Below are 25,345 nucleotides of genomic sequence, written 5' to 3'. Positions count from 1 at the left end.
AAACAATTTTGTTACTTTGAACTTGGTATTTCCAAAACCAGGGTTTTAATCATTTTAACGGCCTAAAAAATGCTCGCCACTCATTTTATTCTTAATGTTTCGGATAAGAAGAAGTCATTAAGTGCCACGTTGGGACTATTAGGCGGATGACCCACTAAATCGACGTTTTAAGTTCTCAAAAACTAATATTATGTTTAAGGTGGGAGCTCACATTGTTATGTTGGAGAATGATCTTACTTCCACGATGATCTTACTTCCACGATGATCTTACTTCCTACGCAACATGACCTGTTTTTCTCAAAAATAGGTCCATTTACTTGGTTTGCTCTGTCCGCAGGTAACTTTTGTAGGGTTCTGCTAACTTTGGTGGAACCAAACAGCGCATTACTGTTTTGTTTCGGGCTCATAGGCTTAGATCCATGATTCGTTCCCTGTCACGATGTCGTAGACGTGTTTTGAGCTACCTTGGTGGCATATTTTTTCAAAACAAATCAAAGACAAAATACACAAATCAAAGACAAAATACTTATATCCTTTTCAAAAACAGATTTATTGATTTTATCTGATTGTAACACTTCCACTATATACTAACTCATGTGTTTCAACTTCATAGTTGAACATTTACAATATTACTTTACTACTTTAATATACAACATTTAGATCTTAAATAGAGCTAAGCATTTATTTTATGATTTCAACATTCATAGCCAAAAGTTAAAATACACTTAATACATACAAAATTTTTTAAGTAATTTTAACATTTATATTAAATAAATATTTATTTCATTTTAAAACTTTTTTAAAAATAGTTTCACAAGTCTTATAGCGTTGAAAATATAAATATTCATATATGCAACATTTTGCACTTGTATAGAAATTTAGACTTATTTAGTAAAAATATATATATACATATATTTATATTTATATATATGTTTATTATAGTATATGAGTAGGTGTGTTATTTAAATATTTTGCAATTTTGCAATGTTCTTTCATAAATTTTAAAATTTTTTCTCATTTACATATATACACAATAGTATGTAAATATATTTGATTATGTATGTATGCTTTACACTCTCCTGACATATTCTCAATTTACACACAACACAATTTACGAATGCACCATATGGAAGCGTCTTAAATGAGCTTAACTAAACTATGCCATGTTTCTACTTTACAAGTAATAACTACAAATACAGGATAAAGGAAGGACTTTGAAATCCATAAAATTTTATTACATGAATATTTGTTTCGGATTTTTATTATTTAATTTGTCAAATAGTTGTAATATTTAATTTATTGCTTATTTGCATTTAAACAGGATTATTTGATTACGGATATAAAGGACAATATATTATTTATTTGCTTTTATATTCGTATGTTTCCTAAAGTAATTGTTGAAACAAAATTAAAAAAAGGACATATTACTTTTATCCTCAAATAAGAGAATATTTCGGTACTTTATTCTGTATTTATGTCTTATAAATATCGTGATTTATATACACGAATATAACAAAAATATATTTAGTAACAAATAATAATAACAAATAATAGAAAAAAAAATCACGATAAAAATAAGTATTTTTAATTAATTATTTTTAATTAATCCATGTTCACTGACCTAAAATTATGCAATGAAATTTTTAGTGAACCAACATTATCCTATAGTATTAATTATTATGGGTAAAAAATTTGATTTAATATAAAAAAATATATGTAGAAATAGTTATTTTTACAGTAAATCTGTGCACACAATATATGCATAGGTATATGTTAGGGTTAAAAGCCGAAAACGCTCATTGAGCGAAAAAAACCACGAAGCGAAATTCATGTTATGGCAATTGTAAAAACAGACATAACACGTTGTGGATGACTTGTAATGACCATGAAGCAAAATTTGTGTTATGGCACTTGTAAAAACAGCCAGCATGAGTTGTGGTATTTGAATAGTAGGATGGTATTTAACCAACTACTCATCGGGTTTATATACAACCTTTACAAAAAAAAAAAGCAAAAATAAATCTATAGAACAAATGATGAATGCAATGAATCAAATGAGCATGAAATGATGAAATGAAATACAATATAAAATGTTAACAACTTCTAAACAAAAGATAGTCTTTATTATTAAAAGTATAATCATTATTGTATTTTGTACATATATTGGAAAGTATTTAATTTATTGTTTATTATTTAAAAATAAAATTGTTAACTTTAAAATTGATTCCTTTATAAATGTTTTCCACTTTAAATGTTTTCAAGAGCAGTTATAATAAAAAAACGCCCTGACGAAAAAGTCGAACAAATTTTAAAACGTCGGCTATAATTATATGAACTACTATATAAGAATAAAATAAAATAAAAAATAAAAACTAATTTATAAGCCATTTTATCAATTAAAAAAAAAATCAAAAAAAATTTATTTTTATCTTCATTCAAAAGACTGAATGCCTTCTATTCGATTGGGGTCTGTTACAGTACAAACGATTCTTTGAGGTTACAATATGTTCTACTGGGGGTCAAAATTCTTATAAACATCTTTTAGAATTTCAAATAAACAATTTTAAATGGTAATTATGTGTGGACAAAGTTTACTCATAAGCAATAAAAACCGGGGTTATTGTGAATTTGTTGTTGTATTTACTAATTTGTTTTATATATATATTTTAATCCGTGTTTTTGTAAAATTACTCAAGAAAACAAATATAAAACAATCATTTTTAATATAATTATAATAATATATAATTATGACTTCAGTTAAAAGATTTATTTAAATTTTATTTAAAGTATTATTAAACAATAAAAAATCAAACAGAGTCTCATTTCATTCAATTTAAAAATTAAAATTGTACTTTAAATTTAATATGATTTTTTCACTCATATTAAAATTGAATATGAACGTATTAAAAATTATTGAAAGTATATTTTCATTTATTAAAAAGGTAAGATAGGTATTTGGCAATATTCGAAATAGTTAGTATTCAATTAATTAAAAATAAGATTTTGTTGTTTCACTACTATTTAAAAATATTCCTTTTTGTTTAATTTTTTGTGGAATTATAATAATATTCAGAATTACATAAAACATGTAATGAAGTAATGAAATTTTATAGAAGTATTTTATAGAACTTAAGAATAATAATCGGTGTAGTCAAATCCATACCTTTTTTACATTTACTTCCTGACAACTTTAAGGTGAATATTTAGTTTAGACTCTAGTTTTTTTAGCTTAAAAATTGGACAATTCTGGCATTTTGTGCTGATTGGGAAATTTAATTTTATGCGGATATTATGATTATAGTTATTTACTTTCATTCAATGTAGAGTTGCCTATTGGAACGAGGTAGATCTCACCTTCTGGTAAGTAAGGAACTATATTCAAACTATGGGGTTAAGCCTTAACGGCAGATAATTCCCTTAAATACTGATTTAAACTCTGAATGATTGTAGTGCAATTGGGTGACGGGTATAATTGTAACTAGTAATTGTACTTTCCTGACGTGATACCTTTCTTCTGGTATGAAAGTATACTTAGAAACCATTTTTTAAGAGTTCATATGCTTGTTTGTAAATGTTTTATTCGCAAAATATTTGTATTCAAGAGGATAAGAATAGGCATATATATTTCGATAGTAGACTCTAAAATATTAAAAGTGTGATAAAAATTTTTAAAAATTGTTATTGTAGGTGTACTTTATAAAAATATGTGTTACGTTACAGTAATGTTAAAACAAAATATACCTATAATATTAAAAAAAAACTTTTTGAACTGATAATTTCACAGACAAAACCACATAAAATTTTTTTTCTTAAAAATAAATAGAATATATAAATCATTATGATTTAGTTTTTTAGTTTCAGATATATTTTGGCTTTTATGTTTTTTAATTTGTTTATTTATTTTATATATATATTTATATGTATTTCCAAAAACAAAATATAATCCTTATTTAAATTTATTCAATATTAAAACATGGCATATAAATATTTCAGTTTTAATAACTGATTACGTGTATGTATTATTGACAGAATTCTTCCTAATATTTCTTAACTAAGTTCTTCGAACTAACTATTAACAGCCCAGCCTGTACTTTAAATATATTATATTATGATTATGAAAATCATTTAATTTCTTATTTATTTTTAACGATCTCTGAATATTAATTTGAATTATATAAATTTTCTGCATAATGATAACATGGTATATTGTATAGTAAAATATTTTATATAGTTAATAATAATATATTGTTTTATGTGCAGATGTTTAATAATTAATGTTATGTTAATTTTTTTTTTAAATATATTCAATAATATTTTTTTTAACAGTGGTATTTAAGACTTTAATAAGCGTACAAACACACAACATTTTGTTAAAATGTTCTTAAATTTTTTTATATCAGACGTTACTATACGGATAATTATATAGTGTACATACATATTTTTATGGCACCAATCTAATTATATATTAACGATTTTAAGTGTTAAGATACTTTACGTGTAATAAATTGTAAACAAAAAAAATACACTTAGTTTCGAAAATACTTTGTACTAAATTCAGAAAATACGAATAACACATCATTCAATTAATCTTTGGTCTGGGTGCGAAAAATAAATTTTCTTATAATTTTGTCTATATTAGTACGACTTTGTCTATGATGCTTTTTTTGTATAATAAAAGTCTCAATCACGTCTTAATTTGAAATAATTTTATTTTCCTGAAGCATGTTTTGGATGTCTGTTAAAAGCCCGTAGTCGTGGGGGTCAGGTCTTAAGAGTACAGCAATTGGAAAAGCATTTTAAAGCGTAATGCCTTCTATAAAACAATCGTTTCATAGACTTAAGATCTCATTTTTTTGTCTAGTGTAAGCAAATACTGGTCTTGCTTCAAACAAAAACATGTATGCTCACATTTTTGTGTAAAATTGTAAATACACCACATTCTGATATCCTTAAGTTCTTAGCTTTCTTAGTTTTTTAAGTTCTCATGCAACTCCATTTCAAGGTATTTCCGTGACAACAGCCTACTTTAATCAAGCAGAGCAGCAAATATCATTAATGTTTTTGCCTTCGCGTTTAAATTTGGCATAATAGTTTACCTAATACAGAGTCTCTACATCGTTAATCAAGCCATTATTTGACTTCGATAGTATTTTCGTAGATCGAAGACCAATGTTTAATCAACAAACGAAAATCTTTTTCATCTATTGTTTTGGAAATTACAAAACTACAGTCATAAAAATCTATGGAATAATAGTGTTGCCATATATGTGACAGATCGGTGATTTTTTGATTAATGTGATATGAAAAAAAAATTAGTTGAATCAAATTCTTTAAATATATGGTAATAGTATCTCAATTCTCACGATCGCATCTATATTTAAATCTAATTTGCTTTCGATAATGTTTGTAAATTGATGTATGTATGTAACACAACGCCTTCAAACCTTAATATATAAAATCACTAAAATAGTAATTAATTTATATACCTTATTATATAAATAAGTTATTTTTTTTATATTATATTTAAAGTCTTATATTTATATAAAATTAATTATTTATATGCACATTAATGGCTTATAAGTAAGCATATCCTTCACAAATCTTTATAGATTTATTAACACAATATATACTTTATATAGTAAATAAAAAATAAATTTTTTTTATGTTTTTTTGATTTTATAGTCATTATATTTTAATAGTTTTATATATATATACATAAATTGACTTAAAGCTATGATCAATTAATAACAAGAGCATTTTGGTGGTATTAGTTGTGTAGGTATTTGTTCAAATTTACAACCAGTCCCATAAACAATTTTTAAAACAATGTTTATTAATTTATATATATAAATTGATTATATATAAATTATATTGTAAAGATATTTTATAGCTTATACTAACCTTATGATAAACACTCATTCTTTTAATTGTACGTGCTATTTTAATTAATTTTCATAATTTATTAATTATAATAAATATATATCATTTTAACATTAAAAATTAATCTTAGTAATTAAATTTATATTCTAATTAAATAAATTAAAAACAATTAAATAGTAATTTCATATTGTTAACGCAGGAGTCCTGTTTTCGTCAATAATTCGATAAGTTTTTACATAGCTCAGCACAAACAGAAAAAGCGGGTAAATTCGTTTAGTTATTTAGTTGACGCTAGTATCGCGTAGTGAACGCGTGGACTGTAAACCTCTAAGTCCTTTTTCTAATTTATCTGCATCACCTGCGGAAAAGCGATAATTGCCTTGTCCATTCGAATTACCAGTTCCATTCACACCCAAATGCGTACGGTTGTTGCGTATGTTGACGACATGCGTAGGATTTGTAGAATCGTTTGAACTGAAATTTGTGACTGATATACGTCGGTTCGTAAGCAATTCGAGGTGTTCATCGGATTTTTTCTTATAACAATTCGGTACGCTTTTAGTAGGTGGATTGCATTCCGCAGGTTCCGGTAGTCGTTTGTATTCTGCGCTGCGTGAATGATGCATTTTCCAAGAAGTACGACGCGTTAAAGTGCAATTATATGCAATTGGAGCTGAAGTGGATGTTGGAACTATTGTGCCCGTTGAATTGTTGGGTTGTGAAAAGTTGGAATGTGTCGAACTATTACTTGATAAACTGGAGTTGCTGTTATGTTGACTGCAGACTAAAGAGTTACGTTGTGATGTTCTGTGATGTTTATCATCTTCATTGATGATGTGCACCTTTGCTGTGGGCTTTTCCTCTAGTTGTAATTCCTCATTGTAACGATTCGTTGTAACTGAATGCTTCGATAATGCTTTTGTAGTATGTTCATTAGGCAATAGCTCATCTGTGGAACGACAGCAACTACTGTTGCTACCAGAATGTTTCATAGTCCAACGAAAGCAATTAGAGTTTTCATCATCCAATGGTGGGAAGGTTTTGTTGTTACTATCTGATGAACGACGTTCTTTGCAATTACTTACTGGTACATCACATGGAGAAATGACTTCTTCGATTGTATTTAAGGGCGATACTTGTAAAGTTTGTTGTTGCTGTAGCATATCCATTTCAGTCTTTATTGTCGGCTCTATACCCAATAAACCTAACACCAAACGTGGATTTGCCAATACAAATCGTTCAAAAGTGGCGATATCAATTTTGAAAAAGTCTGTTTGACATCCCCGCGATACTTTGGTTGTATCGATCGGTGTGCCGGGCTTTGAATTACATACATTTACCTGTTCACTTCTTGCAGCAAGTGGTAGATGCATTTCACGTCCCCATATATCTGGCGGATGTGATAAACAACGTTGTAAATGTGTATCATCTGCATTGCTAGCAACAAAGTGTGTGCTCACTACTGCGGTGCCACAAATATTGGGTATAGAACGCGCCGGTGGGAATTTCAGACTGGCTTGTGATGCCATTGTAGAAAATGTGACTTCTTGTAGCGCCTGTATTGCATTACGTACTTCCATACTAAGTTGTGCCACATCCTGGTGCAGTGTGGACACTTGTGAATCTAAACGTTCCATTGAGTGTCTTTTAAATGTATCACGCAGTTCTTCCTCTCCTTCGTAAATATTTAAGTCTTCTTCTAAAGAACCAGTCTCTATGCTTGAATTGACATTCAAAGAGCGTTGTCGTTCTACACGTTCTCGCAATGAAATTTTGGAACGACCACGTTGAATAATTTTCAATTTGCGTGGACTATTCATACCTAATAATGGCGAACGTCCTAACAGTGGTGATGGTGTTGTTATGCTGTGATGCGGAGAAGCTGTTGTTGCTGTTGCCACACCATTATCATTGTCGTCTCTACCACCATCACCATCTTGTTGATTTTCATCGTCTTCACTGATACTTGGTAAAGGAAATGATGGCCCAATGTCTGAATCTTGACTTTCGTAACCCTCACGTAAATTGTAAGTCAAATCATGTTGTATATCATTAGCGAACTGTTGCTGGTATTCTGGATACAAGCGCAGTACTTCTACTAATCCGCCCATATGAACGCATTTTAAATCACAATAGGTTAATGCCTGTGTGAGAGATAGACAATGTTTTGTTGGAATATTAGCGTAATTTGATAGTGAAAATATTGAAATATAAATAAAAAAGTATGAATATAGAGAATAAGTAAAATAATCGTGGATGGAATAAGAACAAAATAATTTTTTTACTATGGTAGAAGAATGTGGTTGTGATTTGAAAAAAATATAATATCGTTAGACTTCATTTTTTGTTAATTTGCTATGAAAGTTTTAATAATAAATTCATTTACTGTATTATATTAAAACAAAATCAGAAACCAGCTGTAGAATAGTTGAGTTAATTAATTATATTTTTATTTTTAATTGCTAAATTTTAATACTATTCTTTTGTAGAGGCATTATTTATTGTTTGAGTTTATATTTCTTTCTGGCTTATATAGTAATATCTTTGGCGTAGCCACAAAATTGGATGTTGTTGTTAAACAGACTCTTATCAACGTCCGTTTCTGAAAGAACACTATTAAGCACAAGAAATGAATGTTAGGGAAGCATCAGCTTGTTTGACGACTAATTCAATCCTAAACAGGTCTGTTAGTTCACCTTGAACGAGTAATTGATTTGTTGTATTCTTAAGGGTTAATATAATTAAATTGGTCAATTTTATTCAGATTCCACTCTTCAATAGCGCTAGCTTAATTTTTGAACGGTATATTTTGTCAAAAACTTGTCTGAATTCTATGAAAAGGCAATGTAACATATGTCAATGATATTGACATACATTGTTTTCATAAGACTTTTCATAGAACTTTTCAAAAATCTGACATGTTGTTAAAAATTGATCTATGGTTGAACTTTTAGTTTTTTCGCAGCAAATGTGATAAGCAGTTTATAGGACACATAAACAGGTGATATGCAATTCTAATTTAGACATTTACCTATATATGCTAAATTTTATAATTAGGTTTAGTAATTTTTTTTTTTTTGTCGGCATGGAGGAGTTGAATGCCTACGCATTGGCCATATTCCGGCGCCTCGGAAAGTGAGTGCACGACGACTCGCACAGACTAAACCACTCCCCCTCATTCCTAGACACTGAGACATATATTTTCGTTATTAAGTATGACTTTACAGAAATTAAAAAAACCGTTAATGCTAAATAAATAGTCGTTTGAATTTCATATGAAAAAACAAATTTACGCTTTTATCACTTTATAACTTTACTATTTATCTTTATTATATTGAAACAATCTTCTATCTATTTGCTTTGGCTAGTTTTACTTACAAATGAAGTCTTGGCTAGTTGTGGCATAACACGATTAGTTATCGTTTCTAATTTGATAGGCACGAGTTTTAAGCTTGGTACTTGCAGTCCAAATAAATTATATATACACTATAAACTAATTTAAAAAAAAAGACTGGAATATGTCCTAAGACCACTGATGATGGGTACAGCTTTGTATGGTCAGTCAAATTTTAATAAATCAAATTTTTGTTGTTGTTTCTTCATTACTGTTCAAACCGTTCTATCTTGTTTTCGTATTAGTTTTCCACTTTTACTTTTGGAATATGTATTATATATTTTTTCGATCTCTAAAACGTATTTTACTCTATATTTTCTTGTACATGCATTAAATAAATCAGTACTAATTTAATTAAATGAGAGTAAAGGATTGTATAAATGGGAAAATTTAATTTCATTTAAAAAATATAAAAATGTTTTTTGCATTTTACCTTAATATCACTACTGCTACGAACCACCACATCCTGTCCTGCGCTGTTTGTTGTAGCAGTCATTTGCCCACTTGACGTACCCACCAAATGTACGTTTATGTCTGAACCGACTAAATCACCTTTACCTGTTGCATGACATGTACAAATATTTGAATAAAAAATAATGGTGTTAATATTACAAAAAATTTATGAAAATTAAATTAAATCTCATCACAAACAAAGCAAATATGCGCATAACACGCATAACGTTTTTATATAAAAACCTCAAATAAAAATTTCACACATAAAATTTATAGTTTTCGTTAACTGTAACTTACTTACCCAGTATAGCTACTACCATGTCGTCCTTGATTACTTCCATGGAACCGTTGCACAGATAGTAAATATAGTTAAGTGCATCGCCTTTGTGTATTAAATATTCGCCAGGTGCGCAAAAATTTGTTTTGATATGCAGCGAGAGGAGCTTCAAGCAACCCTGCAAAAAATTGCAATAAAAATGTCAGCATGATTATGCAAATACGAATATTTAAATATTAAATGAAATTTTTAAAATAATCAAAAATGCTGAAAATTAATAAACGTGAATATTTTATACGCGCTATTGGGGAAGCAGCACATTTATTGACTTTTCTTGCTCCAAAATGGCAGTCGACTTAAAGTGTTAAAGTGGTTAACCTTTGTTATAAAATAAAGTGAATAGTTAAGTTCAAGGATCTTAAAAAATTAAATATTCAAGCAACTGAAATTCTTACTTAAGGTTTTAATTTTCTGAAGGATTTCGTTTAAGTCTCTTGACGGTGCTATTCAGACTTTTCCCATCAAAAAGAACACATTCAATCTTGCTTACAATAAGGAAAAACGATGCCAAAATGCATGCAAATTCCAACATTAACGAGGGTATTGACATCTCCATATCGAGATAAAGAATTCTGACAAAGTTAAACACAACAAAAGGCTCCTCAGTGAAATTGAAGCTAAAACATGCTTAACATATTTTGCTCCTTGTTTGATTACGTGTTTATGTGTGAAAATTTCTAATTCTTAAATTTTATTTAAGAAGAAAAATGTAACTTAGCAAATGCCGAAATACAAATTTGCTCACATACTTTAGAAATAATGCTATTCTTATAGATTTATTTTTAAGTGGATTATTAGTTAAATTTAATTTTTGGATTGATAACGAGGGCTGCCTTTTAAATCTTGCACCTAACAGTGAAAACATAGTAGTTGAAGAGTGAAAATGGTTTTATTATTTTTCGAAGTATTCTCCATGATGATCAATACATTTTTGTATACGATTGAACCAATTTTCGAAACAGTTTTGTCACTCTGAAGTTGATATCTCCAAAACCAGGGTTTTAAATGTCTCAATAGTTTGTTCGAGCGTAGAAAAATGCTCGCCACTCATTTTATTCTTAATGTTTGGGAGCAAGCAGAAGTTATTGGGTGCCAAGTCGGGACTGTAAGGCAGATGACACATCAATTCGACGTTTTGAATATTCAAAAACTTTTTTCTTTGAGTTGATGTGTGGGAGCTCGCATTGTCATGTTGGAGGATGATTTTACTTCGATGGTTAATTTTTTTCAATTCTTCATGGAGTTCCGGTAAACAAATGGTTGTGAACCATACAAAATTGACCATTGTAACTTGTTTAAGTGGTATAGTTGCACCATGATCTGTTTTTCTGTAAAAATATGCGACCATTGGGATAGATTTCTGATCACTTTGGAAAACCTAAAAATGAATTGCTGTTTTGTTTCGTGCTCATAGGCATAGATACATGATTCGTCAAATTTCATGATGTCGTAGACGTGTTTTGAACTACTTCGGTTGTAATTTTTCAGCATTTCTTGTCACCAATTAACATATGCCCTCTTTTAAGCGATTGTCAAATTATGGGGAATTCAATGGGAAAAAACCTTTTTCACAGGTATATGTATATGTAAAATTGAATATATGTTGGTCCCACTACTGCCCAATGACGCCTCTATCTTCCGGTATGTAACATGCCGATCTACGTCAATCATTTCTTGCACTGCATTGATGCTCTGGTGCAATAGCTGTAGCTGTTTTTGGACGACCTTTCTCAATTCGTCGTTGAGAAAACGACAGTTGCTGGATGCGGTGTTTCGTCACCAAATGTTGAACTAAGTTGTCATTAACATGTATGGGCCCATCATGTCTCCAGATCAAATGTACATAATTCAGTAATTTTTTAAGGATGCAATGTATATCAACAGTTATTTAAAGATTTGTACTTACTAATATATGACAATTTTGTTCTGTAACTGAGGTTTTTCATCATACAATTCTAACAGAACTAAATCCATTGGTAAACATGGTCTGCTTGAACTCATTCATAATCTTTGTGTAAGATTTTATTTGATCAGCTTAAAATCTGAAAATCTGGTTTTCTAATAAATAGATGGATAGACAGACATAGCACAATTGATTAAAAGTAGCACTAAAACTCAACTGGATTGTTCTTTAACTAAATTTTGGTATATACTTCCTTGATATAGTATACGATTCGATTTATTACTAATTATGAGAATTTATTTATGTAAAACATATAGCAGTTAACGCAGAGTCAAACCAAATTTTAATCTATTTCTATTGATTTTTATTAGTATTTTTAAAATAATTTTTATGTACATATATAATTATATATTCGTGGAATCAATAAAACTCTTTCATCACGAGTCTATTATATTGTTAGTGTACCCAAGTTATGAATAACTAAAAAAAAATAATTGAAGTTAATATGTATTTATGCGTAAAAAGTTAATTAAAATTATCTAATAATTAATGTATTTTGCTTTTTAATAACAACTTTATATGGTTTTGATATTAATTGGCCCATTAATATATAAAATTGGCCTAATATTTTAAATGCTGCAATTACAATTACAATTGTGTTATTATTAATTTTTATTTAGAACTATTGACTGATCCATTGATCTATTGTAACATAAACCAGTCGTTAGTTTAGTTTATTTTTGAATGGTAAAACGAAATTGTCGTATTTTTGGTAAAGAGTTAATAGAAATGCTGTTAATGGTATCTTTATTGAGGAGTGTTATATATCTTTTATTTGCAGTAAAAGTAAATATTTTTAAAATATGATTTTATTAAAAATAACATAATGAAAAAGGATTGTTTACTTATTAGGTATTTTCGTATATTGAATTTACAAATATTATGTGCACTTCACTCGATAAGGATTTTGCCGATTTCGAATATTGCTACTTAAAATCAGTCAACCGGTCCTTCAAATATATGTCACTAAGGTTAAAACTTTACAAAGTACCACTAACAAATATAACGGTATGTTTTTAGTAATTGAATTCATCAGAAAGTTAAACAAAGAATTAATCATCTTTTAAACCATTGTCAAAACAGATTCAGTACCAAGTTTTAAAAAAAGCTAATGGATATAAGCCTTTTATGTATAATATAACATTTGATGTTTGCAAGTTCTTGAAATCGCCTAATCACCCAGTAACAAAAATATTTTATAGTTTATTTAGAAATCGTTCAAATGTAAATCACACATGTCCATACAATGTAAGCTAAATACGGAAATTGGTAGCTAAATTTTGATTAACTGATTTTTATTTATTTTAGCATGATTTTATAGTGGATAAACTTGATTCGGCGGTTTTAAATGAAAAGACATCACGTTTACCGATTCCGGATGGAGATTATGCAGTTTATATTACATGTTTTGCTTATAATATTAAACGTATTTCAGTTAAGGTGTATATCAAAGTATTTTACAAAAATGTACCATAAATATATGTTGATTCTTTAGAAAAGTATATGTATGCGGCAATGTACAACCTTCTACATCTGAAAATTTGTCCCATCATTTTTTTTCTTTATATGCACACACTACAAATGTAACTAATAAATATATTTTATCGTTATATTTTAAATATTAATAAAGATATAGATATTAAATATTAACAGAGATATAGTGCGTAAATTAAAGAAGGCAACCTAAAGGGCCACATGAAGATCCTGAAAATCTTTGGATAAGAAGTTTTGTATCTTCAGACACTTCAAAGTGGATACAACAAAGTAAATTTTGAAGAGAGCTTACAGTTAAGTTACACTGATGGGTCCAAATTGGAAGACGACAGCACTGGAACGGGAATTTTCAGGACGCAGTAGCAATGGGTCAAGTGGTTTCCATTTTTCAAGCGGAGATCCATGCCCTAAAGCTATCCTCTATAGAACGCTTATGTACTTGCAATACTAACATATGCATCCTCTCAGACAGTCAAGCAGGTCTGAAATCACTAATGGTATTCACATTCTAATCGGAGTTGGTTTGTGACTGTTTTAATTTTTTCAAGATCTTAGTGACGAGTAATTCTGTGATTTTGTTGTGGATACCGGGACATGAGTGGCATGAAGACAATGAAAGGGTGGAGTTCTAGGCAAAGAAAGAGGCAAAAACACATTTTGTAGGCCGGGAAATCTTCTGCGATATTCACAACAGCTTCAAAATTAGCCCAGTACGTAAAAGGGAAAAACAAAACCTAACTGATTTCTGGAGAGTTCAAAAAAGCATGAGTTTTATTATCTCTAAATTTTAGATAATAAATAGTTCCACACACAACCGTTCAGTTTAAAGACTTTTATTAAAGAGAACTTATAACTAAAATAACAAAGGTAATATAAACTACTTAATTACATGGTTGCATTTATGCTGACACTAAACATAAAAAGGCTAAAACTATTCTAAACTTTAGCAGTTCAGATATTAAACTTTACATGGACCTTATAACAGTACACTGTAGACTGCTATTTCATCTGAAAAAGACTGGTCTCGCAGAAAACGATTTTTGTTGACTCTATCAAGAGCATCAGGAAACAGCAAAACATCTAGTTAAAGTACGGCCTACATTTGTTACGAAATTCTTCAAAAGTTTAGAATCGGTTTAGTTGGGCGAAAGGCTGGACAAAAGATCTTTTAGTTCACAGTGCATTCACAGCCTATCTATAATAATAAGACAGTGTGTTAAAAAAAGGCAACGCTGAATATCTCAAAACTATTTTCTGCAAGTCCAAATTATTTAAGGACTAGTATCTCTATAATTAATGTAAGTCCTACTACTTTAACTAAATGTGCCTTATTTGCGTCTTGTGTATTAGTAAATGTTGGGCATCGATGTTTTTATCTATATATTCGCAGAGTATATAGTATATATACTCTATTCACACGCTATATACTATATACCTTGTGAATAGTATACTAAGTATACTAAAAAGTATACTAAGTATACTAAGAAGTATACTAAGTATACTAAGAAGTACACTATGTATACTAAGAAGTACATTATGTATACTAAGAACGGTATACAATGTATTCTATGAATGATTTACTATGCATATATACTATAAATGAATATGTATGAATTTTCGTTGTCTTCGTAAATTATTTAAAAAAAAATTTAATTATTGCAAAATTGTGTTTTAACAAAAGTTGAAATATTAAATATTGATAAATATTAAAAAAATAGCACGCTGCTAAATTATAGCATAACATAGCCACCATTTCAAGTTATAGCTCAACCTTGTAGTGAACTCAGCAATCGTAAAAGTTTTTACAACAAATTTAAAAAAGAAATTCGAATTTTTTCATATCTGTATGCACTTTATCTCTGGATTCCAACTTATTTTAAGTTTAAGTGCACATCACAGATTAACATTTCCATATTTCACGTAAGCAGTGCAATGATGTGTAAAAAAAAATTGCTGTTAAGGAACAATAGATTTGACTATTGCATACATTAAAAAAAAAGTACTGAAGTATTTGAAAAATGGTTCTGCATTTTGTGCAAATAAGGATATATTTTTTTTATATAGGTATATACAGGTTTGCTCTCATAGCTAGTTGCCGCATATTGTGGTCAGGAAGCTACGCATGCATAACTCTAGAAATAAATTGACTTTAAGTACTGAAAAGATGAGAGGAAGCTCTGAAATGTAAAGTTTTATTCACGCAATAAAAAAACGTATTTTGAATTAAACGAATTTTTTTTTATGGATGTGAACTCATTGCATCATCAACTCGTAACGTTTGCTTCTGTTCTTTTGTTCTTCTTGAATAAGTTGAATTTTGAACTTTTACCTTTTCAAAATCACAGAAATTCTCACAAAACGCAAAAAAAAATAAAAACGAATTACATATTCATGGAATCTGTTGCTTACCTGCGAAGCTGCCTCAAATATTGGCAACTGCAAAATTTCACGGTGTAAATGCATGGATACATCGCCTCTCAGCTCCTCTGGAAATTCGCGTAGCGTCTGTTGTTGAACATGTAAAAAAAGAGGTGAAAAATTCGAAATGAATAAAGTTGCAAAAAAATTTTAATATTATTCAATGAGTAAAAAAGATTTTCCTTTTATTGTTTGGGACAATCGAGAGTTTTTATAACTATTATTTGATTGTTAAATGGTGTATGTCAGAACTGCGCTGTTAGTATCTTAATTGCTGCTAAGTAATCACTTTCTGACGGTTAAAACTTTGATTGGAGTGGAATTGATATTATCAAGAAAAACACAAAGGTATTATACAGAGATTCATATCATATCAAGGAGATGTATCTTTTAAATTAACCTGAGAGTAATATCATGGGTAACAGAAAAATAATTGTATATTAACAATAATAGAATAGAATTTTGAAAAAGGACTGCGTTCGATATAGCTACAGAAACTCTTCCACTTGCATGAATGAGATGATTTGCCTAATATATATTAATATATTCATATTAATATATTTGAATGATTACAATAAATCAAGTACCACAATATATGATTATTAAAAAATTGTTAATATCGATGGTTGCTTTCTTCGTTTAATTTTTGGATTATGGCGTCAAATATAGTGCGTATGTCTACCATGAATATATTCCGGAAGGATGTTTCATCAAGATCCTGACCTTTTACATAAAACATGCACCAACCAAAAATAAGTGATCGACTTTCACAGTGACTTTTTTGGTGACGTTAATTTTGCAACCCAGGGTTAGCTCTGTAATATACTGGAGTATTAATATGCTCAAGAGAGCTGTCATTATTTATGGATGAAGATTGTATAGGTTTAGTTATGTGAAGTATGTTATATAGACTTTGAGTTATAATTTGTTATGAAGACTATTATATTGGCAGTAGACTTTGAGTGTTAGTTCGTGGTGAACCTTATTTATAAACAAAGACATCGAAAGTTTGAAATAAAATCCAAAACGATCTAACAACTATTTCTTATGATCAATAAAATTGGTATTATTTTATTAAATCACCATTCGTTTGCTATTAACTTATGTCATGACACATTTATTATGAATTCACATATTTATAGATATGGTGTATCGATTTATTTTGGTAGTGGTTTTTAATCTCTTAAGACTCCTCTTGGTTAAGTGCCCAATCTTACACTCTTAAAGTATTTTTCATACTTGCATTATATAAAAATAATAAAAAAATAAAAGAATACACAAGGTAAACACAAATTGTTTTGCTTCCATCCTCGCATGTACATAATACCTATAGCAAAACAGATATTTTGTTATTAGCATTTGGGAATACCGAACTTGACATTGGGTAACAACAAACGTAACAGTAGCACCAAATGACAGTTGGTAATAATATTGTCTTTAAACTCGGTATCGTTTTTTCAGAATTTTAACATTTATTTTGACTGTCGTTTTTTTGTATATTCCTATACGTATTTCGGGAAATTCGCTTTTGCCTTCATAAGGAGAATTCCTAATATTGTTTCTGTATATTTAATTTTTTTTAAGTAAAAGTGTATAATATTTTGTTTGTATAAAATATTTTGAACAAAATTTTATGTTTTACCATCTTACATATTTTTTCCAATCAATTATTTTAGTTAATGGTTTATACTAAAACTTTGGATGTTATAAGGATATGAAAAAAGAAGTAGCCTTCAAATTTTAATACCTTAAAACTATATTTTTTATTACATCTTCCATCATATTGTATATTCAACTCTTTTAACATCTATGTCAGCTTATTGAGTATTGAAAATAAATACTATCTGTCTTTGATGATCTTTGGCTTTTGTGATATATATTAATTAAACCAAAGTGGGAGAAAAAGTTACTCATACGACATGTGTAACAAAAAATAATAACAGCGTCAATACAATTTTTGAGAATATTTTAATTAAATAATAAAAATAACTGAATAATGGTGACAAAGTAAATGCTCCCTTTAAATGTAAATAAAACTTAAGTAATTGTTTTCATACGCTGTGAATTTGTAGTATTAGTAAAATATTTACCAATACATATAGGAAACTTTAGTATTTAGATACTAAATTTTAAACGAGCGAATGGGGAATTGTACTTGAAATGTGTGTATGTGACACATGCTGTTAGCAACATAGCAGTCAAGTAACAGTAGCAGCTGTGGTAAAAGTTGTATCTTAACAGCTGTGCGTAGCTAGCAGAGCACAAGTGATTTTATATAAAAATGTCATATTGTTTATGTTTATTAAAACAACTTTTAATGTAAATATAAGAGTTTATATGTACATACTGCTTTAAATACACAATTTATGCAATACATATAGACACATATGACTACATATAATCATAATCATGCATATTATAAATAAATGTGTTGCTTTACGTATACTTGAGTTTTACGGAATTTGTCTGAAATTCGTCGCACTTTGCGTTACAATTCTCCCGCGTATGCCTCTCACATAAAGTCGAAGCATTCAACTTTGTATGAAAATGTGTTACTTGTAATGTTTTATTTGTTACTGTGGAGCAATGTATATGAGAGCGTTCATCCCAAAAGGATAAGAAAACGTTAACAAATGTACAACATGTAATTTATGAGTTTAAGTGTGCTTACAACTAAATATGTAATTTAAGTTTTGTTTTCATCACTTTTTTGTTTTTGTTTTTTGAACTTATATTTTAATTTATTGTTTGATGTTTTTTATTATTTTTATTATTTTTATTATTTATATGGGTTTTTAACTTTAAACTTAAGTATTTGGGGTTTTTGTTTTTGTATACCAAAGGCATATGTTAACATAATTAAATAACTTTAAAGTGACCTAACCATAATGCATGTAACCTTTTCATTTTCATTTTTAAATATTCAAGATACGTGGGTAAATGGTCTACATTCCGCAAATAACTAAAAATATATTCTGCAATCAAGTAATATTATACTATGTATATGAATAAATAGTATTGCGATGAATGTATATGTTATATACATTTTTAAGTTATAAATATAGAAAGTCAACATTTTTCACATAATTAAATTTTTGTTATATTAGTTTTTATAAAGCAATACTTGCTTTGCATTATAAACGTTTCATGTAATTAAAGTATGTTTTAAATTTATTAAGTTTATGAGTGCTATAAATTTACTAGTTTTTGTTCCTTTGGTGAATGGTATATAAATCAATTTAAAGTTAGTAAAATATTTATATGTGTAAGTTTATTGCTTGTTGGAATATATAATCTGTCAAAAAAGTTATTTACACTAAGAGTACTTGAAGCAGCCTGCAATGATATGAATACATATTTTAAGGGCTTTTTTATTATTAGTAGTTAGCTGTCATAGTTTCTATTTACAAATTAAACAATTTAAATTTTTTTTCTCTTTTATATTATCGATATGTAATGAGTTTTCTTTGATATAAATGTTTTTTATAAGTACATGCATGTGTTATCAATAGGTAGTATATTCTTTTGTCAAGAATGCTTCAATAGGACAATTTCTGATTGCTTTACGGAATGCAGAATGGCATCACTATGTTACATAAATTAGTAATCATATGACAAGTAAACAATTTTTAAAGAAATTTGATAAAATTAATGGTTAATAAATATATGTAAATATAAAAGGTTAGGTTATACCGGCGATCCCTAGGGGATGCACTTAGACCTATTGGTCCATTGTGTTACTGTATATATAGAAAAAATGCAAATAATTTTATAAAAGAATTTTTTTTTTATATAAATATAAAAACAAAAAACACAAAAAAAATATTGGTGAGCATTATATATTGTATTTGAATTTTTATTAAAGTACAAATTTTTCTTAGGGTTTATTCATGATTACTGAGAAATATCACAAAAACTTACTCCTTAAGTCCGGATATAACTCCTTGCTCCAAGATACGAAGAAAATCCTAAGGGAGTGTGTTAAAAAAATATGTGTCCCAAAAAGGATGTGCAGTTAAAAAACATCTACTATGAAAATGATTACCACATCTAAAATGTCTTATTAAAATATCATAACTTATATTTTAATTATTAAGAACTTATTGTTTTTAATCGATTAAGGGACAGTTTTACAATGCACACTTAGGGATCGATTTGACATTTACAATTTTGACATTAAATTTTAAATGAGCTTTAGGTGCCCACCTATGAGTATTTAAACAAGGGGACATAAGAAAATTTATGATTTGTATATAAAGAAAATTAAATTTTTTTGAAAAATTTAGTAATTTTAAATATGATTACATTTGTATTCATCTGAGTTTTCGATTGTAAAAACGATTACGAAATTGAAAAAAATTGAAATATTATTTACGTGAGTCCACCAAAGGGAACTACAGACCGACCCTAATTACTTCCAATAACATAATTTTCATCACTTTTAAATTATTAAGCATGTAAAATTTTCCAATTTGAAATGAATTAAAATAACTGTCAAGTTTCAATACAATGTAGCAGTTCATATGATTTCTCCAGTATTGCCACATTTTTCGTAATTATAATTTTATCTCAAGTCTTTATATCGCAAAAACTTTGAACAGTTAATGGCTGAAGAGAACTTATACTATACTTAGCTTAAGAGTTTTCTAAGTGTATTTATTGTTAAACTGAGCCTAAATATTTTTTAGGTTAATGTTGTTTTTTACTCATATTTGTTGAAAACTGTCATCGTATAAATTAGATGCTGTAGGAAAATTTTGAAGTATTTATAATCTGCACATGATAAATTAGTGCGTTTTATTGATAAAATCTGTTACTTGACAAGTGAATAAACATTCAAATATCTTGGTGAATATTTTTTTAAAAATTGTATTTGAACTTTTTTCTTAATTAAAAATATTAAGAAAAATATATTGCTTAAATATCTGTATAGTTCTAGTATATCAGTACTTTTACACAACCCTTCCTTTACGTTTTTAATAAAAACCGAATCGAAAGTCATAAATTTGTTAGTCGAATTTGTTTCATATTAAATAATGTATGGTATAAAAAAATATTTTCACAATATGAACTTTAAACTATCAAATTTTTGAAAACAGCGCAAATGTAATATTGAACATTCCTGTTTCTATTTTTCATTTTCCAATTGCCAGACTTCCATTTAAATGAAAATTTCAAAAATTAATAAACGTCAACCTTTAAAATATTTTTTGCTATAGTCTTTTACGTTTGTCTTTGTCGGTTGTCTTTTGTTTGATATCTGACTTAAAGTCCGTAAAACACGATTTTAACTCAGTATCAGTATACTATCAAATTTTAGTTGATTTTTATAGTAACTGATTACTAATTAACGTATTACAATGCCTTACAACATTGAAGAAAAAAAGACTGATGATGAGGCTCAAGGCTGCACTGCTTTGGTACCTGAAGCTAGCTCTAAACCTAGCTGTTCCATTTCGTCTGCAAATCCATTGGAAGGTGTTGGTCGAACATGGAGAGAAATTGACTCTAGCTCTACTGAAAGTGATGATGAAAATATATTCGAAGATATAACGGATGAGGCTTATATAAAACGTCATAGAAAATATGAGTTAAAAGAAAAGCGTGAATACAAACAATGGCAAACTAAAATGCACAAACGTAAGGACTATAAAAAAATATTACGCAAAAGGGGTCAAGGAAAAAAGTTACATGAGGGTATGGTTTTGCGAAGCGGAAGGAAATTGAAATAAGTCCATGTAATGTTTCAATAAAAATTTTTACCGATATAACAGTATTTTGTATTTTGAACGGTTCTTCCATCCTGTATAATCTTATATCAGGTTTTTCATATTATATTTTTACTGTAAAAGTCATCAACATAGATTTGAATTAATTAATCAATAATAAAATTTTTTAATATTTATAAAAAAACATATTAAACAAAATATTATTTCTTTTATGAATAGTAGTATATTGTTGTCTTCTTCACTCCTTTGAAGTTTTAAGTATATGTTATCTTGCTTAATACATAGTTTTCTGTTATGATAACATAATTTAAACAGAGCCGTGCTTAAGGAGAATAAAATCTGTAGAAACTGAAATTAAAATTTTGAACTTAAAAACGAAAAGTAGTACTAATGTGTCGAATAATTAATATAAGTAAAGACAATTAATATTGCTCCTTTTATGAATTGTGTTATATTGTTGTCCTTCTCACTCTTTCGGATTTAACAGTATATGAGATTTTGCTTAATGCATATATTTGTGTATTTTTAGCCTATATTTTTATAAAAGTTTACGTACTAATGTTATCTGTAAACTAATATATTCCAGAAATAAGTTTCTTTATCAACCGCGAAAGTTGGTTTTAAAACTAATAAGATTTTTATAACTGGGTTTGTGGTTGCAAAATAAAGTCAATGAAGCGGTATTTAGACAGCAGAGAAAGTTCTGTCACCGTTAAAATCAACCAACCTAAACATTGATTATTAAATATTGCCTTAGAGGTTAAAATGGGTATTAAAACTAAAAACAACTTTAAAAGCTGCTGTAACTAGAAAAAAGGAGAAACCCTTAAACACTTTTTTCCTTTACAGCACATAATATAATAGTAATTTAGACTAAAGAAAGTAACTTTTGAACCAGCTGCCAATGAAGAAATTCAACAACGCTTATCTACGGTTAGTGAATCCTTTGGATATTAAATCGCATGGACTAAAATCTCGGCAATTGCCTTTCTTGGCGGATATCACAATCGTCCCAGGGGCTTTAAGTCCAACGACATAAGCTCTCAAATTGAGGAGTCTGCTTTACCTAACCTATCGGTTGGATTTTTACTCCTAAACACAATTTCATTTCGTAGGTTAGTCACATCATCAATAATGCCACTCTTCGAATCAATGAGCTTAAAAATGCTCTGCGTTTAGTAGATTCATTTAGCAGATTCCGTCAGCGCAGAGCATTTTTAAGTTCATTAAGTCGAAGAGTGGCATTCTTGACGATGTGACTAACCTACGAAATGCAATTGTGTTCAGGAGTAAAAATTCAAGTATTTTAACCTATAGTTAAAGCAGAATCCTCAGTTTGAAAGTTTATGTCTTTGGACTTAAAGCCCCAGGGACGGTTATAATATCCGCCAAGAAAGGCGGATCGTAACTGCTTCGTTACAAGCAACTAATACGACCACTCCTTTCTACACTCATTTCCTATTGGGTTCGAAATCTCATCCGCTCAAATTGAATGCCTTCGAGCGTTTCAAAGGAGAGTGCTTCGGGATTGAATTAATTATGTAGTCCATTTTACATTCCTGAATGGTGGCTTAAGTGCGTTCAAGTCTCACACTGTGGATTTCAACACTTTCCGCCTACCGTAAAAAAGTGGTATTGAAGGCAAAGCTTAAGTGACTAGTTCTTTCTAATTTACTTCTGCTAATTTAGGGTTCCACTTGAATACCATGTTAGCATTGAAAATAATTTTTTTTTAGAAATACAAAATATTGGAATAGATTATTTCTGCGTATAATTAATGTACTTAATAACATTATATGTTAAGAATCAATAGCAAGAAATCTACTGACTGAGTTTAACTATTAATATAATAACACTGAAAGCTTCAATTAAAACACCCTGTACATATGTGTGAACAAATATTTATGAAACTTTTTTGTAGATATTATTTGAATGATTACCAAAAATCAACCTTTCACTTATTTTACACATTTTTGGGCAATAAATTCATAATTATGTTAATTTATTATATGGGCAAAAAGGCTGATGTGGCATTTATTTGCTTTGGCATTTGTTGCCAATGGTCAGTTCGGCACTGGTCGTTCGTTACTACAAGACATGGACTACGGCTATTAATGTTTGAGATACATTAAATATTGTATACATGTTTGTACATGTTTACAGACTTACTGATATTATTTATAAATCATTCAAGTGTTGTCAGTGGCATGCATATTTTATGCTGAAACTGTAATTAAATTACTTTAACGTTGAATGTGCGTTTAATGATCAACGGCACGTATGAGTGATTTATTCGGCTTTCATGTGCTTACGAATTTACATTTTACTCTATTGTTGTTGGATTGGTTTTTGTTGGTTATTGTTTTGGGCTTCATTAAAATCAAATTTGGTTAAGTACAAATTTGTGTTCATCGAGAAATTTATGCCTTTTGAATTATTTATGTGTTTTGGCACATTATTTATAAAATTTTTTGAGTCGATTTTGTTAAAAAATACGTATGCTTCTACGAACTATAGAAAGATGAAACCTCAAATTTATATTGCGAAAGTTTTGTTTTATGTTAAGGATAACAAATTTTAAAGATGTTATTGACTTTTTTACATCTTCAATAAGTTATTGAGAACATAAATGTTACAGTGCCATTATAGTTATGTACAAAACTTAAAGTAATAAAATAAGTTAAAATGAATTTAAGAAATGAATGAAAACCAATTAATTAGTCACCATTTAATCACTGTCTCATTTTTATCGAAAGTGTCGAGAACAAGATTATAATAATATATTGGATGATATAAAAACTATCCGTGTTTTTTGTCACTACAGTTACAGTAAGATATCCTTCTTCAGCAGAACAGAGTTGAGGTCGCTGGTGGGATATTTAACGGGTCATCATGAACTATGTTATCATCTTAACAAAATGGGTATATCCGAAGAGATACATTGTCGCCTCTGCTTAGAAGCAGACAAGACTACTAGTCACATTCTCTGTGACTGCCCAGTCTCGATCTGGGCCAAGAGAAGGTCATTGGTTCTGAACGGCTAACATTCTGATTTTTCGGCGATAAGAGACAACAGTTCTACAGCGATGAAATTATAAACCTATTTGAAAAATGGTAATATGTCATAAATAATAACAAACCTCAATAAAAGTAATTTTCAATAAAAAAAATTTTATTTAATTATGTACCAAAAAACGGTCGATACATTTTATACCACATGATTTGATAGACTCATATATCATAATTTATAGTTGTAGTCATTAAAACTTGACCTAAAAAAATTAAATTATTTTTAGAAAGTTAAAATTTACAAATAAAATATTAATACAAAAGTTTTAACAACTTTAATTGTGTATTTATATATATATATTTTAAAACCATATTAACTACACTTGAAAGAAAAAAAAATATTTGGGTTAGAATTTTCTGATTGTACTTTTAAAAATATTCTCGTATAAACATAGAATATTTATGCAAAATACAAAAATAAAAATAAGGCTATTTATTTATATAACTTGTTTTTGTCTTTATGTGCCAACCAAAAATATATATAATAGCAACAAATGCTTTGGTGAAATATATATATAAAAAATGCTTTAAGCAAATACTTTATAAAAATTTTTTTATATTATGTTGGTTTCCATTTGCTCTTTCTTTTGGCTTAATAAAAAGATAAA

General features: G+C 28.5%; 2 protein-coding genes across 2 annotated transcripts in view; one reads left to right on the top strand and one right to left on the bottom strand.

The window, feature by feature from the left end:
- Positions 1-6,080: 6,080 nt before the first annotated feature.
- LOC119680473 (potassium voltage-gated channel subfamily H member 8) overlaps positions 6,081-25,345 on the bottom strand; it is a gene marked incomplete at its 5' end in the record, with an annotated part of 43,619 nt that continues 24,354 nt past the window's right edge. The window contains 4 exon segments of the mRNA XM_038093295.1: positions 6,081-8,024; positions 9,708-9,832; positions 10,029-10,182; positions 15,931-16,026. Coding sequence (XP_037949223.1) covers positions 6,162-8,024; positions 9,708-9,832; positions 10,029-10,182; positions 15,931-16,026 — 2,238 coding nt within the window.
- LOC119681878 lies at positions 12,757-13,503 on the top strand. The gene is made up of 4 exons (XM_038095176.1): positions 12,757-12,768; positions 12,880-13,035; positions 13,111-13,275; positions 13,336-13,503. Exons 1-4 carry the CDS (start codon positions 12,757-12,759, stop codon positions 13,501-13,503), a joined length of 501 nt encoding a protein of 166 aa, XP_037951104.1.

Source organism: Teleopsis dalmanni, chromosome 2 (genome assembly GCF_002237135.1).
Source record: "Teleopsis dalmanni isolate 2A chromosome 2, ASM223713v2, whole genome shotgun sequence".
Taxonomy (NCBI): Eukaryota; Metazoa; Arthropoda; class Insecta; order Diptera; family Diopsidae; genus Teleopsis; species Teleopsis dalmanni.
This window is presented reverse-complemented; position numbering and strand designations above follow the sequence as displayed.